The 17,993-nt window shown below is 54.6% G+C and overlaps 1 protein-coding gene across 3 annotated transcripts in view; it reads left to right on the top strand.

Annotated features, from left to right (window-relative positions):
- GCKR (glucokinase regulator) overlaps window positions 1–17,993 on the top strand; it is a 41,806-nt gene that overhangs the window by 5,728 nt on the left and 18,085 nt on the right. For all 3 annotated transcript variants that reach the window (XM_054022090.1, XM_054022089.1, XM_054022091.1), the window contains exons 3-14: window positions 483–551; window positions 2,906–2,974; window positions 3,990–4,063; window positions 6,615–6,681; window positions 7,272–7,325; window positions 8,199–8,293; window positions 8,770–8,875; window positions 12,776–12,894; window positions 13,149–13,247; window positions 14,252–14,349; window positions 16,739–16,815; window positions 17,735–17,831. In XM_054022090.1, the coding sequence (XP_053878065.1) occupies window positions 483–551; window positions 2,906–2,974; window positions 3,990–4,063; window positions 6,615–6,681; window positions 7,272–7,325; window positions 8,199–8,293; window positions 8,770–8,875; window positions 12,776–12,894; window positions 13,149–13,247; window positions 14,252–14,349; window positions 16,739–16,815; window positions 17,735–17,831 (1,024 nt within the window). The remainder of the gene's footprint in view (window positions 1–482; window positions 552–2,905; window positions 2,975–3,989; window positions 4,064–6,614; window positions 6,682–7,271; window positions 7,326–8,198; window positions 8,294–8,769; window positions 8,876–12,775; window positions 12,895–13,148; window positions 13,248–14,251; window positions 14,350–16,738; window positions 16,816–17,734; window positions 17,832–17,993) is intronic.

The following is a 17,993-nucleotide window of genomic DNA, read 5'->3' as shown; positions in this document are numbered from 1 at the left end:
CCTGGGGTTGAGTCCAAGAGGTGCTGAGATTTGTAATTGTTTTCCCTTTGTGTTGGAGGGCATTGCAAAGCCATCAGGCTGGCCCCTGAGAAGGCTCTATCTCTTGTTCCCACTGGCCTTGCCCTCATCACCGAGTGCTTGTTGATTGTGAGGGAAGAGATGACACGTGGGAACCCCAGTTCAATCATTCAGACCCCAGCAGACCAGTCAGGGCCTCACCCTAAACCCTGTATTCAGATGATGTTAATAGTCTGCCTTTTCATACTGTTTCTGGCATGTATATATGGGTGGGTGTGGGAGTAAACCCACAGAGCCCTGAGCTTTAGAGTGAGGGGGTTACCTCATAGGTCACTGAGCCACCCCATGGAGTATGGGTCCAGCTGGGTGAGTAACCCTGCAGAGCCCTGACCCTTCTCCCCCGATCTATGGGCCTGGTTGGGAGATAACATCACAAAGCCCTAATCCTCTCGCTTTCTTCTCAGAGACTGTACAGTGAGTCAGTGCTGAAGACCATGATCGACATTATCAATAAAGTGCAGGAAGTCCTGAAGGTACATTGTAGTGCAAGGCACTGTGGGACAGAGGGTGGGGTGTGGTATCGTATGGCACAGTGCAGTATGGTGCAGAGAAGTATGGTTTGGTGCGGTGTGGTACAGTACGGTAGGACATGCTGTGATGCAGTATGGTGCAGTTTGACATGAAGTAATGCAGTAGGGTGTGATATGATGAAATGCAATGTGGTTCCTGTGAGGTGCAGTGCAGTGGGATGAGGTAAAGTGTGGTGCAATGAGGTGAGATGTAGTGTGCTATGGAGCATCATGGTACAGCAAGGTGAGGTGTGGTGCCGCGAGGTGCAGTAGGTATGGAGCATCATGGTGCAGTGAGGCGAGGTGTGATGCAGTGAGATGTGGTGCAGCATGGTACAGCAAGGTGTGGTGCAGCGAGGTGAGGTTTGGTGCAGTGCGGTATGGAGCAGCATGGTACAGTGAGGTGAGGTGCAGCGTGGTATGGAGCAGCATGGTACAGTGAGGTGAGGGGCAGTGAGGTACAGTGTGTGGTATGGAGAGCCATGGTTCCGCGAGGTGAGGTGCAGCACGGTACAGCGAGGTGAGGTGCAGTGTGGTATGGAGCAGCATGGTACAGCGAGGTGAGAGGCAGTGAGGTGCAGTGTGGTATGGAGCAGCATGGTACAGTGTGGTGAGGTGCAATGTGTGGTATGGAGAATCATGGTTCCGCGAGGTGAGGTGCAGCATGGTACAGTGTGGTGAGATGCAGTGAGGTATGGAGCAGCATGGTACAGCGAGGTGAGGGGCAGTGAGGTGCAGTGAGGTATGGAGCAGCATGGTACAGTGTGGTGAGGTGCAGTGAGGTATGGAGCAGCATAGTACAGCGAGGTGAGGTGCAGTGAGGTATGGAGCAGCATGGTACAGCGAGGTGAGGGGCAGTGAGGTGCAGTGTGGTATGGAGCAGCATGGTACAGTGTGGTGAGGTGCAGTGAGGTATGGAGCAGCATGGTACAGCGAGGTGAGAGGCAGTGAGGTGCAGTGAGGTATGGAGCAGCATGGTACAGCGAGGTGAGGTGCAGTGAGGTATGGAGCAGCATGGTACAGCGAGGTGAGGGGCAGTGAGGTGCAGTGTGGTATGGAGCAGCATGGTACAGCGAGGTGAGGGGCAGTGAGGTGCAGTGAGGTATGGAGCAGCATGGTACAGCGAGGTGAGGGGCAGTGAGGTGCAGTGTGGTATGGAGCAGCATGGTACAGTGTGGTGAGGTGCAGTGTGGTATGGAGCAGCATGGTACAGTGTGGTGAGGTGCAGTGAGGTATGGAGCAGCATGGTACAGCGAGGTGAGGGGCAGTGAGGTGCAGTGTGGTATGGAGCAGCATGGTACGGAGCAGTATGGTACAGTGTGGTGAGGTGCAGTGAGGTGCAGTGTGGTATGGAGCAGTATGGTACAGTGTGGTGAGGTGCAGTGAGGTATGGAGCAGCATGGTACAGTGTGGTGAGGTGCAGTGAGGTATGGAGCAGCATGGTACAGTGTGGTGAGGTGCAGTGAGGTGCAGTGTGGTATGGAGCAGCATGGTACAGTGTGGTGAGGTGCAGTGTGGTTTGAGAACCATGGTTCCGCGAGGTGAGGTGCAGCTCGGTACAGTACAGGAATACCTGTCAGCTCTGAAAGGTACTGTGCCCTTTGGGCATCGCACAGGAGATGCTCAATCAGCCCTCTTTGCTGTGCGTAGTGGCATCATCAGCATGTCTGGGGAGCCATGGGTCAGTGGTTCTTGGAGTTCCACACTGGAGAGGACCAGGCCTGCCCCCTCCTGGGGTCCCTCCCTCTCGCAGAGCCGGGGGGCTGGGGACAGACAAGCCTTGGGTCACATCAGGGCCACGGCATGATAAAGAAAGAGGTGTCTCACCACAGTGAATGTGCTGCCATCACAGAGCCCACTCCCTCTCCCCAAAGGACGTGCTGGAGAGGCAGCAGGGCATGGGGGCCCTTACCCCAGATTCTCGGGTCCATGTGCTCCCACAGCAGCCAGCTGGTGGGATCCCTTGAGGCAGCTAGGCCTGTGGTCCAGGCCAGGTCTGGGACTCCCGGAGCAGGCAGCCATGTTCTGCACTAGTTGCAGCTTTGAACGAGCATGTTGCAGAGTGTGGCTAGGAGGGGACTGAGCATGGAATTGGACTGAGGCCCAGATCTCACAGGGAAGGCTGATGTGAAAGGGAAAAACACTCCTGGTCTAAGAGCCACTGAGGATCCTAAACGCTGTTATCAAAGGCTGCCACAGTCCTCAGTGCAAGCGACTGTGGCCTCTGTGTGCTCTGAGCAGCTGTGGGACTCCTGCCTTTGGCTGGAGAGATGGGCCCACCTCCGCAGGACAGTCACCTGTCTCCATTGGTTCTGCAGGACCCAGACAACACCCTTATCGTGCTGAGCGGCGGGGGCACCTCAGGCAGGCTGGCCTTCCTCATTGCTGTGAGTTTCTCCTGCTTCCTACTCATCTCCACAATGTGCTGATGCAGCAAGGAATCCAGCCCTGGGGAACACCCTGGATATGCTCAGCACACCCCATCCTCCCAATGATGTACCCCACCCCCTAAGGACACAGCCTACTTGGAGATACTTAGCCCCCCGCATCCTCCAGCAACGCCCCTGGCTCCCCCATGCAGCTCAGCCTCCCTGACCCCCCTCCCCAGAGGCACTCAGCATCCCGCTCCATTTCCCAAGGACACCGTGCCCCCATGGTCTCCCAGTGAACCACGTCCCTCTTGGGATCTCTGGAGATGCCCAGCCCCCCAGCCCCACTGCCCTCAGTGGAGACACTCAGCCCCCTCCCCAGCTCCCACAAAGATGCTCAGGTTTTCCCGGACCCATCAAGACACGTCGCTCTCCCCAGCCCCTCAGCTGTCCTGCTGGTGACCAGCACCCCCCAGGCCTTGAACCATGAGGGGAGAGCATGGCTGGAGCATAGGATGGCTTGAGGGTGCGGGGTGCTGTAAGCGGCATGGGGCGCCCAAGGGAGCTGTGGCAGCAGGCAGGAAGGGTGCAGTGGGTTGCAATCACAAATTGCCATGAACTCTCTGGGTCAGTGCTGGCTGCCTGGGGTGGGGCGAGTGCCGGGTGCTCCTCTTGGGTTCCGTTTCCCTCTTATAATCCCTGTTTCTGCTTGTGTTATGGGACCAGCCCCAAGCCCCTGGCAGAAAGAACCATGCACTAGAGCTCATGCCTGGACTGGAAACCCTGGGGCGAGACACGGTAGTTTCCTGTTAGAGGTGGGCTCTGTAGGGCAGATACAGCGGTGCTGGTTTAGGGGGCCTCCTATTGTGCATGTCACTGGGAAAAAGGGCCTCTGGCTTTGTCTTCTCTTCACGGTATGTTGTAGCTCCCTGGTCTGCATGGGCTGGGTGGTTCCTAGGATGGTTAATTTATAGACAGGTTGCTGGGGTGCATGGCCTGCCTGTTAGTGCCGCTCTCCTCTCTCTCTTCCCAGGTTTCCTTTAACAAGCTGTTGAAGGGTCTAGGTCAGCTGCCCCGTTACACATACATCATTGCTGGGGGAGACAGGTAAGGGGGAGAGCATGTGTTTGCACCCAGCCCGGCTGAGCGGATAATGGCCTTTGCTTCCGGCTGTGGCTCTGGCTGTCTGCTAGCCAGAGGCCGAGATTTGTCTCATCTGAGACCGTAGTGGGTAGCGTCGTGCCTCCCACACTGCCTGGCCAAGGAGGGGATGGCAGAGAGTGCTCCAGTGCACCGTTTATAGACCAGTGCTGTCTGTGTGGGGTCGAGCACCCTTGGGTCTCTGGTTAGTAGTTGTCAATAGGGAATGATAGTCAAATGGGGGTGTTTCTACTGGAGTTCATTGGTACTAGGCCTGATGCTATTCAACACTTTAATGAATTATCTGGAATTAAATATAAACTCATGGATGACGCACAGATTGTCAAAGTAAACAACAAAGAGGACAGGGCGTCATACAGAGCGAGGTGGATCAATTGGTAAGCTGGCCGATTGAAACAAAATATGGTTTAATAGTGCCAAATGCCTACAGCTAGAAACGAGGACTGCAGGCCATGCCTATAGACTGGGGACTGCATCCTGGAAAGCAGTGACTCTGCAAAGGTTATGGGGTGCCACTGGATAAACAGTGAAGATGAGTGTGATGGTCTGGCCAAAAGGGCGAATGCAGTTATTTGATGTATAAGCAGGGGAGTAGTGAGTAGGAGCAGGGAGATGATTTCACCTCTGTATAAGGCTTTGGTGAGACTGATACTGGAATACTGTATCCAGTTTTGGTAGCCACAGTTTAAAAGGATGTTGGAAAATTTGAGAGGGTGCAGAGAAGAGCCACAAAAATGATTCAAGGGTTGGAAAAATTGACTTACAGTGAGAGACTTATGGAGCTCAATCAGTTTAGTTCAGGGGTGAGCAAACTGACGGCCCGTGGGCTGGATCTGGCCTGCGAGCCGTTTTAAGGCGGCCCGCAAGCCACACCACGCAGCTCAGCTCCGCTCCAGCGCTCCGTCTGGGGCACAGGGTTGTGGGCCGGACCACACGGCTTGGCCCGGCTCCAGCCAGGGTGCTGAGTCGGGGGCCACACCAGCGGCTGGGCCCCACTCTGGCGCTCCGGCCGGGGCGCTGGGTCGGGGCCTCACCACACGGCTCCCGGAAGCAGCCGCATGACCCCACCTCGGCTCCTACCTGCTCCAATGGAAGTGCAGGGGCGGTGCCTGAGGATGGGGCAGCGTGCAGAGCTGCCTGGCTGCGCCTCCTTGTAGGAGCCAGAGAAGGGACTTGCCACTGCTTCTGGGAGCCGCTTGAGGTAAGCGCCCCTCAGCGCCTGCACCCCCGAGCCTCTCCCCACGCCCCAACCCCCTGTCCCATCCCTGATCCCCCTCCCTCCCTCCAAACCCCTCGGTCCCAGGCCAGAGCACCCTCCTACACCTCAAACTCCTCATCCCCAGCCCCACCCCAGAGCCCGCACCCCCTCCCGCACCGCAACCCCAATTTTGTGAGCATTCAATTTCCATTCCCTGATATGGCCCTTGGGCCAAAAAGTTTGCCCACCCCAGTTTAGTTGGTCAAAAAGATCAAAAGCTGATTGATTACAGTGTCTAAGTACCTTCACAGGGAGCAAATACTGGGTACGAAAAGGCTCTTCAAGCTGGTGGAGAAAAGCAGAACAAGAACCAGTGGCTAGAAGATAAAGCCAGACAAAGGCGCACGTGATTAACCCTTGTAACAAACTACCAGCCGGGCCGGCGCAACCCATTCGCCGGTCGCCTAGGGCGCTAACATCTGGGAGGCGGCCACCGCGGCGGACGGATCTTCGGCCGCCCCAGTCGTCATCGTCATTTCGGGGGCGGGACCTTCCGCCGCCTAGGGTGGCAAAAAAGCTGGAAGCTCTCCGGACTACCAGTAGAAATGATGGAGTCAGCAACTCTCGATATCTTCAGCTCAAGCCTAGCTGCCTTGCTGGGAGATGTTTTAGTCAAAACACAAATTACTGGGCTCAGTCCAAGGGTAGCTGGGTGGAATTATTAACACATTAGCTGTGTTCTGCAGGACATCAGACTACATGAGCGAATGACGCTGGCCCCTTTTGACATTAACCCCTATGAATCTATCCAACCAAGCCAGCTGGAGCTCACCCAGATAGGACTGAGCTGATGCTGGTGCACAGGGGGACGTCTTGCTCCCACTCTGAGACTCAGTGAAGAGGGGCTTGTAGCTGTCAGGTGGCAAATGGAGCCAGAAATCCTTTTTTCTCCTGTGTTGCAGCTGGTTAACCCAGAGGCCACAAGCACCAGGTCACTGCCCATTTCTCCCAGGTGCAAGATGCAGTGAGCCTGGTGCTTGTGACGGGGCCCATTTGCTTGGTGGAGTAGCGCATGCTCAGGTTTCCTTTGTCCTGCCAGCTGCAGCTCAGGGAGCTGTGGAGTCTACATGTCCTGAATCCTGAGTGCACGGGGGACAGTTCTCCCTGTGCATCAGCCCTGAGAAGGGGAGCATGGGGCCTGCAGGCTCCTGTGATCTGAGTGCGTGTGTTTCGGGGCAGGGTAAGTGAATTGGCTGGTTGTATCTGTGAGTAACTGAACAAGGTTGTTTCCTCATGTAGATCCCTAGTGATGTCCCAGGAGGGACTGGAGGACTGCGCCCTGCTGGGGATCGAGGAGCTGAGCAAGGTGAGGTCTGGAGATGGGGAAGAAGACAGAGGCTGAAACAAAACTTCAGCCATGACCCAGAGGACCCAGTCTTGGGGGTTTCATGCACCAAGTCTCGCTGGGAAGGCAGGAAGAGGATGGCCAGGGAAGGGCATACTGTGGATTTCCAGGAGACAGCGGGCCTAAGCCCTGCCCATAGCTAAGGCCCTCCCCCTTAGCCGTCCGGAGGGGCCAGGGAACTGGGGCCACAGCTGAACACTGGGGACAACAAACAAAAAACAGGGATGGGAGTAAAGGTCACAGGGTGAAAATCAGGCAGCGCCCACTGCTCCCCAAAGGCATTCAAGGGGGCAGCAAGGCAGGGCACGGTGGAGGAAGGGCCAGAGCAGCTCTGGCTTCCTCTCTTTCACCTCTGCCTGGGCAGGGTCTTCCTCTTTCCCACTCCTCAGGCAGAGAGAGGAGGGGGCAGCAAAGTACAAGGGCCCCTTGCCCACTCATCCCAGTGCCAGGGCAGCCCCTCTCCCTGGCCCAGCACAGTGCCAGGGCAGTGCAGAGCCGCGGCAGCCCCTCCTCTCACCCGCACCGTACTGAGTTCTCCCATTTCCCCCCAGGTCTGTGAGGGGAAGAAAAAAGTAGTCTTCATTGGAATTTCATGTGGTTTTTCTGTAAGTATCCAATGGATTCTTGCAAATTTGCTGGGTGCAGAGTGGGTGGGGGGTATAGTCGGGATAGTGGGTGCAGAGTGGGTGTCTGGTATAGTCGGGGTGGGGGTGCAGAGTGGATGATCACAGAAGGGGGTGATGAAGTGGGTGCCTGCCATGGTCGGGGTTGGGGGTGCAGAGTGGGTGTCTGGTACAGTCGGGGTGGGGGGTGCAGAGTGGGTGCCTGCCATGGTCGGGGTGGGGGGTGCAGAGTGGATGATCACAGAAGGGGGTGATGAAGTGGGTGCCTGCCATGGTCGGGGTGCGGGTGCAGAGTGGGTGTCTGGGACAGTCGGGGTGGGGGTGCAGAGTGGATGATCACAGCAGGGGGTGATGAAGTGGGTGCCTGCCATGGTCGGGGTGCGGGTGCAGAGTGGGTGCCTGCCATGGTCGGGGTGCGGGTGCAGAGTGGGTGTCTGGGACAGTCGGGGTGCGGGTGCAGAGTGGGTGTCTGGTACAGTCGGGGTTGGGGGTGCAGAGTGGGTGTCTGCCATGGTCGGGGTGCGGGTGCAGAGTGGATGATCACAGCAGGGGGTGAAGAAGTGGGTACCTGCCATGGTCGGGGTGCGGGGTGCAGAGTGGATGATCACAGAAGGGGACGATGAAGTGGGTACTTGCCATAGTTAAGGTTTGGGAGCGGAGCTGAGTGGGTGCCTGCCATGATGGCTTACTGGGTATTGTCCAATCAGTGCTCAGCATGGGGGACAGATAGGGTGGGGAATTGCAACTTGTCTTGGTTTGCCCTGGTCCCCTTTATGGCAGCAGGCCGGGCGGAGTCTGATCTGTGCTCAGCCTGGGGAGAGTAGTTAGGGGTCTCACTGACTCTGTTTGCTGCAGGCCCCTTTTGTGGCTGGACAACTGGACTTTTGCATGAATAACCTGGACATCTTCCTGCCAGTCCTGGTGGGATTCAACCCCGTCAGCATGGCCAGGTAACAGACAACATGGGAGCAGGGAAGGGGCACCGTGGGCTCAGTCGCTCCACCTGCCCTAGATAAGGGACTACACCAGGCCCTGAAGCTGGCATCTCAAGCCCAGAGCTGGATCCGAGTCCATCTCCAATGAGAACCAGAACATGCTGAAGTGGGACGTGCCAGTCAGCCTCCCACGTTGTCTCACCCAGTTCCCTGAAAAGCTATGGGGTCCCCTGGAGCAGGGTGGGAAGCCCCTGGCAGGGCTGAGGGCTAGGCCCACTCACGGGGATGTCAGGCCCTGGTATTGAATGGGGAAGCCCCAGGGCAGGGCTGAGGGCCAGCCCTGACATCCTCTCACGGGGATGTCAGGGCTGAGGTTGGATGGGGAGTCCCCAGTTCCTGTCTCAGGGCCAGGCCTGCTCACGGGGATGTTAGTCTCTGAGGCAGGGTGAGGTCCTTGTCCCAGGCCTGATTGCAGTGGGTCTCTCTTGCAGGAATGATAAGATCGAGGGCTGGCACTCTACCTTCCGCCAGGTGGCTGAGCGGATGCAGAAGCTGCAGGAGTCACACAAAGCCTTTATCCTTAATCCTGCGGTGGGGGTAGGTGACAGGTTCCACCTGGTTTTTGTATTCTCTCCAGAAAGCTGCCTGGAGATCCTCTTCGGGCTGGGCTCCTGCCCAGTGAAGGGCTGTCCCTAACGTTCAGCAAGGAGTTCCGGTGAGACAGGGCCAGCAAGGCAGCAGGATCAGTTACAGAAGACTGGGGAGAAAGGGAGTGGGACTGAGAGAGAGCTCTGCAGATGCCTGGGGTAGAGGGCCAAGGCCTCTGCGATCAGAGCAGCCCAGCTCCCACTCGGAGCCGACCTGCAGGGTCTGGATCGAATACATGTGAGGGCTGCATCGGAACAGGCTCCAGGACCAGGGTTACCCCTCACCCCGTTGGCTTGGAAATAGCAGAGGACCAGAACTCCGGCAGTAGGGAGCTCCCACTGCTAGTGGGGCTCTATAGGCCTCCAGCATGTATTTGTCACCCCTCGCAGGCCCAAAAGGTGCTTGGGGCTTTTGGGATCCCTGCACAGGAGCTTAGCCAGGTGACAACAGGAACAGCAGGATGAGAGGAGGCAGACCAGGGCAGGAAGGGGGGTGAGCCAGGCCAATGGGAGCACTGCTGGCACTGGGAGACAGCTCGGCCTTCAGCCTTTCAGCATTGCTCTTGTGACCTGTCTGTGCAGCAGGCAGGATGGGGACGGGAGCTAGAGCTGTGTGTAGCAGTCACGGTAGGAGCTGAAGGGATTTGGCACTCCCCATCCCTGTCCTCAGATGCCCCATAAGCCTCTTGGAGTCTCTCGGTTGAGTGGCAACTCTGTGTGGTTTACTTACATTCCCGCCAACAACCCCAATACCATCCCGAGCAGCAATATTGTAGACAGGGCTTCTCACCCGTTAGCCCGTTCCCTCAGGGCTGGAGAGGAACAGAGGTCTGTGAACAGACTGGGATCAGCTAGCCCGGCTCCTCTCCCTCTCCCTGTCTCCCCCGGTACCTCCTTCCTGTCCTGTTTATACCCCTCAGCTGATGGCTCATCCAGCCTCCCAGCCAGTTAGCTTACACATCCCCAGCAGCCTTTTGCAGGTGAGCCGACGGAGGCCCAGATTCCCAGTAGGTGCAAGCTCCTGGTCACAGGTACTTGTTCCAGCGCCATGAGACGTGCTGCCTGCAGGGACAGCTGTGATCTGCATGCAGAATGCGCTGTGTCCCCGGAGCCCCGGCTCTGGGCTGATCTCCCCAGCTGGAGATCTGGAGTGAGAGACTGAAACTCAGCGGTTTCTGACCTCAGTTCAATGTACCAGTATGTTCTAAGGAAAGCAAGGAGTGAGAACAGCAGAATAAGGACAATGGATTTCAAAAAAGCAGATTTTAAGAACTTCAGATAACTGCTAGGTAAGGTCCCATGGGAAGAAAATCTAAGGGATAAAGGAATTCAGGAGAACTGGCAGTTTCTCCAGGAGAAACTTGGAAAAGAGGAGACTAAGGGGAGATATGATAGAGGTATATAAAATCATGAGTGATGTGGAGAAAGTGAATAAGGAAAAGTTATTTACTTGTTCCCATAATATAAGAACTAGGGGTCACCAAATGAAATTAATAGGCAGCAGGTTTAAAACAAATAAAAGGAAGTTCTTCTTCACACAGCGCACAGTCAACTTGTGGAACTCCTTGCCTGAGGAGGTTGTGAAGACTAGGACTGTAACAGGGTTTAAAAGCGAACTGGATAAATTCATGGAGGTTAAGTCCATTAATGGCTATTAGCCAGGATGGGTAAGGAATGGTGTCCCTAGCCTCTGTTTGTCAGAGGGTGGAGATGGATGGCAGGAGAGAGATCACTTGATCATTACCTGTTAGGTTCACTCCCTCTGGGGCACCTGGCAGTGGCCACTGTCGGTAGACGGGATACTGGGCTGGATGGACCTTTGGTCTGAGCCAGTACGACCATTCGTATGTTCTTATGTTCTAAGACAATATTAAAGGCACAATTGCAAACTTCTCAAAGTGAAGGAAAGATAGGATGAATAGTAAGAGGCCAGTAAGGCTTCATCAGGAGCTCTTCAATGACCTGAAAATGAAACAAGAATTCTACATAAAAGGTCAGATTGCTAAGGAGGATACAAAAGAACGGCCTGGGCATGTAGGGACAAAAGCAGAAAGGCTAAGGCACAAGAAGAGTTATACGTAGCAAGGGACAAATGCAGTAAGAAGAGGTTCTTTAAATACCTTAGGAACAAGAGAAAGATAAAGGAAAATGTAGGTCCTCTACTTAGCAGGAAAGGAGAGCTAACAACTGATGACATCAAGAAGGCTGAGGCCTTTAATGCAAGACTCAACACAATATTGTTGAGAACTCATGGAGGATGGGTGAGGTTCCAGAGGACTGGAATGGGGCAAACCTAATACCAGTCTTTAAAAGGAGGAACAAAGAGGATCCCAGGAATTATAGATCAGTCAATCTAACTTCGATACCTGGAAGATACTGTAACAAATTATTAAACAATCAGTTTGTAAGCACCTGGAGGATAATAGGGTTATAAGGAATAGCCAGCATGGCTTTGTCAAGAACGACTCATGCCAAACCAACCTAATTTCCTTTTTTGATAGGGTTACTGGCCTGGTGGGCAAAGCAACAGAGATATATCTTGATTTTAGTAAGGCTTTTGACATAGTCCCCCATGACAGTCTCAGAAGCAAACTAGGGTTATGTGGTGTGGATGAAATTACTATAAGATGGGTGCGAATCTGGTTGAAAGACCATACACAAAGAGTGGTTATCAGTGGTTTGCTGTCAAACTGGATGGGCATAGCTAGTGGGATTTTGCAGGGGTCAGGCCTGGATCCAGTACTATTCAATATTTTCATTAATGATTTGGATAATGGAGTGGAGAGTATGCTTGTAAATTTGCAGATGACACCAATCTGGAAGGGTTACGAGCATTTAGGAGGACAGGATTATAATTGAAAACGATTTTGACAAATTAGAAAATTGGTTTGAAGTCAACAAGATTAAAGTCACTAAAGACAAATGTGAAGTGCTACAGTGAGGAAGAAAAAATCCAATGCACAACTATAAAATGGGGAATAACTGGCGAGGTGGCAGTACTGCTGAAAAGGATCAGGGGATTATAGTGGATCACAAATTGAATACGAGTCAACGATGTGATGCATTTGCAAAAAAGGCTGATATAATTCTGGGGTGTATTAACAGGAGTGTCACATGTAAGACTCTGGAGGTAATTGTCCTGCTCTACTTGGTACTGTGAAGGCCACAGCTGGAGTACTGTATCCAGTTCTGGGCACCGCACTTTAGGAAAGAAGTGGATAAATTGGAGAGAGTCCAATGGAGAGCAACAAAAATAATAAAAGGTTTAGAAAACCTGACCTATGAGGAAAGGTTACAAAACTGGGCAAGTTTAGTCTTGAGAAAAGACGACTGAGGGGGACCTGATAACAATCTTCAGATATGTTATGGGCTATTATAAAGAGGATGGTGTTCTCCATATCCATTGAGGACAGGACAAGAAGTAATTGGCTTCTCTGCAGCAAAGAAGATTTAGGTTAGGTCTCAGGAAAAACTTTCTAACTATAAGGATAGTTATGTTCTGGAAGATGTTTCCAGGGGCAGTTGTGGAATCTCCATCACTGGAAGTTTTTCAGAACAGATTGGACAAACGCCTGTCAGGGATGGTCTAGATGGTGTTCTTGGTCCTGCCTGAGGGCCGGAGTCTTGACTTGATGACTACTCAGATCATTTCCTGCCATACATTTATATGGTTTTGTGGAGTACCTGCCTGGGATGGGGCTGCTTGGAAGATGGGCTTCCATCCCCCAGGATGGGGTGCACAGGGAGTTGGGTTTAATTCCCCAGTACACTCAGGATGGGGGCTTGGGGAGTGGGTTTGAGCCCCGGTGCCCATGTGTCATTCAGTTCTCTCTCTTTCCCACTGCCTCAGCCTGAAGGCATCAGTGGCTCCTCACGGATGAAGGGTGGGAGTGCCACCAAGATCCTGCTAGAGACCCTGTTGCTTGCAGCACACAAGACAGTCTCCAAGGACACTGACATTTCAGAGAAGTAAGTCTCTGGTTACAGAGCTAGTAGGCTACACTGGGCAGGCCACCTCCCCCAGTGCTGGAGTCCTGCTGTAACTGGGCACCCAGCTGGCCTGTTGGTGGGGATTGGCTGGGCATATTGGTGTCATGCTGGGACATTGGGAAAGGACGTCCACACTTGACTGCTCCTGGTCAGACTGTGAATGGCAGTAGGGCAGACAGGAGCTTGGCATGCACAGGTCCCATGAGTCCTCTCCATGTTCTTCCCGTGTCTAGGTGCCTCCTGGAAATCCTGAGGACATATGAACGTGCTCACAAAGTCACCTATGCCCAGAGCAAAAAGATTGCTGCCTTGGTGAAGCAAGCAGGCACCAGGTGAGGTGGGCAGGCATCTCCATTTCTGCTGGAGAAATAGAAGGAAGGGAGAGAAGAAAGACGTGTAGGGTGCAGGACTACTCAGTGAGCAGTGCATGGGGGTGTGATGGGGTATATCAGACCCTTTGAGGCCCCCTGCTGGAGGCCTCATGGGCCTGGCACACCCAGCCCCCCCCAAAAGGCAATAGAGAGGTCCTCCAAGCTACCTAGAGTGGCTATGTGGGCCACAGCCAATCGGGGCCCAGCAGCATAGTATAAGAAGAGCTGCAGGGCCAGCGGCAGTTCAGTTCTTTGCTGGAGCTGTAGGAGCGTGGATGGGGCGGGTGGGTGGGCAGAGCTACAGAACCCCAGACAGGGCAGCGCTGTCAGAAGCCGCGGAGAGCCAGAAGGAGCCCCGAGCTGGTGGCTGGGACTCCATGGCATGGGGCTATGGGGAAGTAGCCCAGGGAGTTAGAGAAGCCGTGCAATATAGTTAAAGGGACACAGCAGATGGCTGCTCTCTACAGGGTCCCTGGGCTGGGTCCTGGAGTAGTGGGTGGGCCTGGGTCTCCCCAACCCCCCATTAGCCCCTGGGGGGGGAAGTGGCCTGGGCAGTGAGGCAGCCCAGAAGGGGAACTGAATTATAGTGGCCCAGCTGGAGAGCTGTAGCCAGGAAGCCCCAGAGAGCTAAGACATTGTCTACAGGGAGGGAGCCCTGGGGCACTGTTCTATCCTGGAGCAGGGACAATCTGAGAGAGCGCAGCACACACACTTGGCCAAGGGGACGCTCATGAGGGGTGAATGCACCTGGTTTCGGGGGGAAACAGCAAATTAACACCCAGTAACCCCCTGTGCTGTGCTCTACTCCTACTCCCCCAAGCAACACCGGTAGCCCTCTGTGCTGTGCTCTCCCTGACCCTGCAATAACCCTCGTGCTGTGCTTTCCCCTGAGCATGTCCAGTAACTCCCAGTGCTGTGCTCTGCCCCTACCCTCTGAGCACCCCTCTGTGCTGTCCTTTCCCCAGCTTGCAGAAGAAGGCCTGTGTGTACATGGTGGGTTGGCACACGCTGGGCATCATTGCCATCATGGACGGTGCCGAGTGCATCCCAACATTTGGGGCAGGTAAGGGAACTGGCTGTGTTGGAAAGAGCCCTGATGCCTCTGGCAAAGGGTCCCTGTGATGTGGGAGAGGTGTCCAAGCTCCTTGCTCTGAGCTCCCCCTGCACCCAGCTGTTGATATATCGTAGAGTCAATTGCTTGACCACCCTTTAGTTCATTATAAAATATATTCAAAAGACCAAATAACCAATATCAGTCAGGTTCATTGCTCTAAGCAAATCATAATATAGTGTCACCCTGCCCCTGTGGGTCACAAGTGAGACTACCAGATGCAGGACAAACTGGTGAGAAATAGGACAGACACACCCCAAAACTGATGGTTATTCTCTCATAAAATATACTAATCCAGTAATACATGTAAACGTCTGTCTCACCACACTGGCTGACCAGAAGTCAGAAATGCAGCCTCCTTAGGTATCCCAGTCCTTGTTTCAACACCCAGACACTAGACCTAATGATGATTGGTTATTTAAAACCAGTTTAATCAACCAAAGGGTTTTTCTGATCCCAAAGAACCAGCCACACACCCAGGTCAATAAATAACTCGGATCTTACCCAATAATAACACTATTGCCAATCCTTTAGTATCTAATATCTAAAGGATTATTTATAAGAAAAAAGAAAGAGGTGAGAGTTAAAATTGGTTAAAGGAATCAAATACAGTAATGGCAAAGTTCTTGGATCAGGCTTGAAGCAATGATGGAATAAACTGCTGGCTTGTTAAGTCTCTGGTTGCTTCCAAATGATTGGAAGGTCCTCAGTCCCTGGGTTCGAATGCTCCCGTTAGTATAAGTCCATAGTTCAGAGATCAGAGCAGGAAAGAGGCAAAATGGAGATGTTTCCAGGGCCTTTTATAGCTTCTGCCCTGTAAAGCCCTCAGCACGGTTTATGAAAAAGTACAGGCACACAAGATGGAGTTCAGTACCCCATAATCTAGTCACATGCTCTTGCCCTTGCATGCTTCGATGAGTCATAGCAGCCATTGCCATGTTCTAGTCAGAACATCCTCAGGAAAGTCCATCAGTGGAGGAAAGCTTCTTCAATGGCCCAGTGTTCATTGATGGGCCATCAGCTTGAATAGTCCATTCACAATGTGCTGATGTAAACTACGGGAGCAAACACATTTGAAATACAGGTACATAGTCAATACTCATAACTTCAGATACAAAAATGATACATGCACACAAATAGGGTAGACGTTCCGCGGGTTACGCAAGACCCGACTTATGCAAATCCGCACTTACAGAAAAAGCTCCGTAAGCTAGAAATATAATGGTTGGAGATATGTTTCCGACTTACGCAAAATTAGAGTTACGCAAGGCCTCCCCTTCCTTCCCCCCCCAGCCCTCGGGGATCCAGCTTGGTAACATCTTGCCTGCCAAAGGCCCTCTGAGCGGGATTCCTGGGGTCTGTGGGGCAAGGGGTCTCTGAGCGGGACTCCTGGGGTCTGTGGGGCAAGGGGTCTCTGAGCGGGACTCCTGGGGTCTGTGGGGCAAGGGGTCTCTGAGCAGGATTCCTGGGGTCTGTGGGGCAAGGGGTCTCTGAGAAGGATTCCTGGGGTCTGTGGGGCAAGGGGTCTCTGTTCTGGATCCCTGGGGACTGGAGGGCCAAGGGGTCTCTGAGCGGATGCCTGGGGGGGCAGGGGTCTCTCTGAGCAGGATACCTGCAGGTGGGATGCAAGAGTCTCTGAGCTGAATCCTGGGAGCTGGGGGTCAAGGGGTCTGCAAGCAGGATCCCCAAAGAATTGAGGGGAAGGGTTCTCTGAGCAGGCTTCCTGGGGGCTGGAGAGCAAAGGGTGCCCAAGCAGGGGCGGCTCTAGCTTTTTTGCCGTCCCAAGCACGGCAGGCAGGCTGCCTTCGGCGGCATGCCTGCGGGAGCTCCGCCGGTCCCGCAGCTTTGGCGTAGCCGCCACCAAATCTGCAGGACCGGCGGACTGCCGGCAGGCATGCTGCCGAAGGCTGCCTGACTGCCGCCCTCGCAGGGACCGGCAGAGTGCCCCCTGCGGCTTGCCGCCTCAGGCATGCACTTGGAGCGCTGGTGCCTGGAGCCGCCGCTGTGCCCGGAGCCGCCGCTGTGCCCAAGCTGGGTCCCCAGGGTCAGAGGGCAATTTCTCTCTTAGCTGGGTCCTGGGGTCTCCAAGCTGGATTCCTATAGGCTGGGAAGGAAAGGGGGTCTCTGAGCTGGATCCTGAAGGGCTGGGGGCAAGACACCGCCAAGTTGGATCCCCAGGGATCCTGCTCAGAGGCCCTTTGGCCACCAGCCACCAAGGATCCTGCTTGGAGATTCCTTGACCTCCAGCCTCTGGGATCCTGCAAAGAGACCCCTTGGCCCACAGCCCCATGCCCTCTGCCTCTGGTTCACTCACTTGCTTTCCTGTTATTTTCCTGCACAGACTATAATGACGTGCGAGGCTTCCTGATTGGGGATTACAGTGAGATGTTCAACAAGGAGGCAGATCTGATAGCACAGGTAGGAGCTGGGCTGCAATCCAGGTGAAGAGCAAGGCCCTGGCTGTCAGGGTTACTCTAGGTGTGTGCTGGGTTCGTTGGAGCGGATTCTGCAGGAGATGAGATCCTGCTTGGCCTGGCATGAGGGGGCTGGGATGGTCGGGGAGTTCTAGCTGATTTTGAGCCCTGCCCTTGGGTAGGTCCTAGGTGGGGAGTAAGTCCTGGGGGTGGTTCTGACCATGAGTCCGGGGCTGGACTTGGTTGGGGTGGCTACCAGGCAGGGTCTGATCTGGGGTAGCTTATGGGTGTGATGAACCTCATGGTCACAGAAGGGTGCTGGGTGGGGAGTGGGTACTGGCCTGGGACGCATGCTGTGGGGGCATGGTGGACGCTGAGTGGGTGGTGATTCTGTGTGCCCAGAGCCTCCCAGGCTGATGGGCAGACAGGGACTGATACCTCTATGCTCCCTGGTGCTGCTAAGTTGGGGAGCAAAGGGGGAGTCCCCATGGTGGGGAAGGAGGCCCCAGTGTTAAGGACTGGAGGTGGAGGATGAGGGGCCTGGTCTCAGGGTATATGGGGGAGCCTGGCTGGTGAGGGATGCAGGGGGCCCTGGTTTGGGGGAGGTTAGGTGGGAGGTCCAGTGGCAGGGTGTGGAGGAGGGACACTGATGTTAGTGAGGGCATGGGGCCTTGGTGTCAGGAAGATGGGCGGGGGACCTGGAGTCAGGCAGGAGAGAGCCGGGGAACTCCCAGTGTTGTGAAGGGGATGGGGTCTCCCATGTTTGGGAAAGGAGGAGGGGGTTCTGATGTTGGGAATGGAAGGTAACTAGTGTCTGGGAGAGGAGGAGGGGGCCCCAGTGAAGGGGTGGGCAGGGGGCCCGTGTGTCAGGGAGTGTAATGGGAGCCGTGGCACCAAGTTCAACAGGCTCCTGTCTCTGACAGGGCCCGCAGGTCGCCTTCTCTCAGGAAGACTTTGTGAAGATGATTCTCCCATCACTGACTGAGCTTGATACTGTTCTCTTCCTCTTCACGCTGGATGGTGAGTGGCTGGGAGCTCAGGGAAGGGGGCAGCACTAGTTGGGGGGGGAGGACAGGAAGGAGCTTTTGTTCCCCCTGCTGGGCACTACCCTTTGCTGAGTGATCACGTCAGCCTCGTGCTGTGATTTATCCCGCCTCACCTCTCCCTAGTATGCTGAACAAT

This window comes from Malaclemys terrapin, chromosome 3 (assembly GCF_027887155.1).
Source record: "Malaclemys terrapin pileata isolate rMalTer1 chromosome 3, rMalTer1.hap1, whole genome shotgun sequence".
NCBI lineage: Eukaryota > Metazoa > Chordata > Testudines > Emydidae > Malaclemys > Malaclemys terrapin.
The sequence above is the reverse complement of the archived record's forward strand: the minus strand, read 5'-3'. Positions and strand labels throughout refer to the sequence as shown.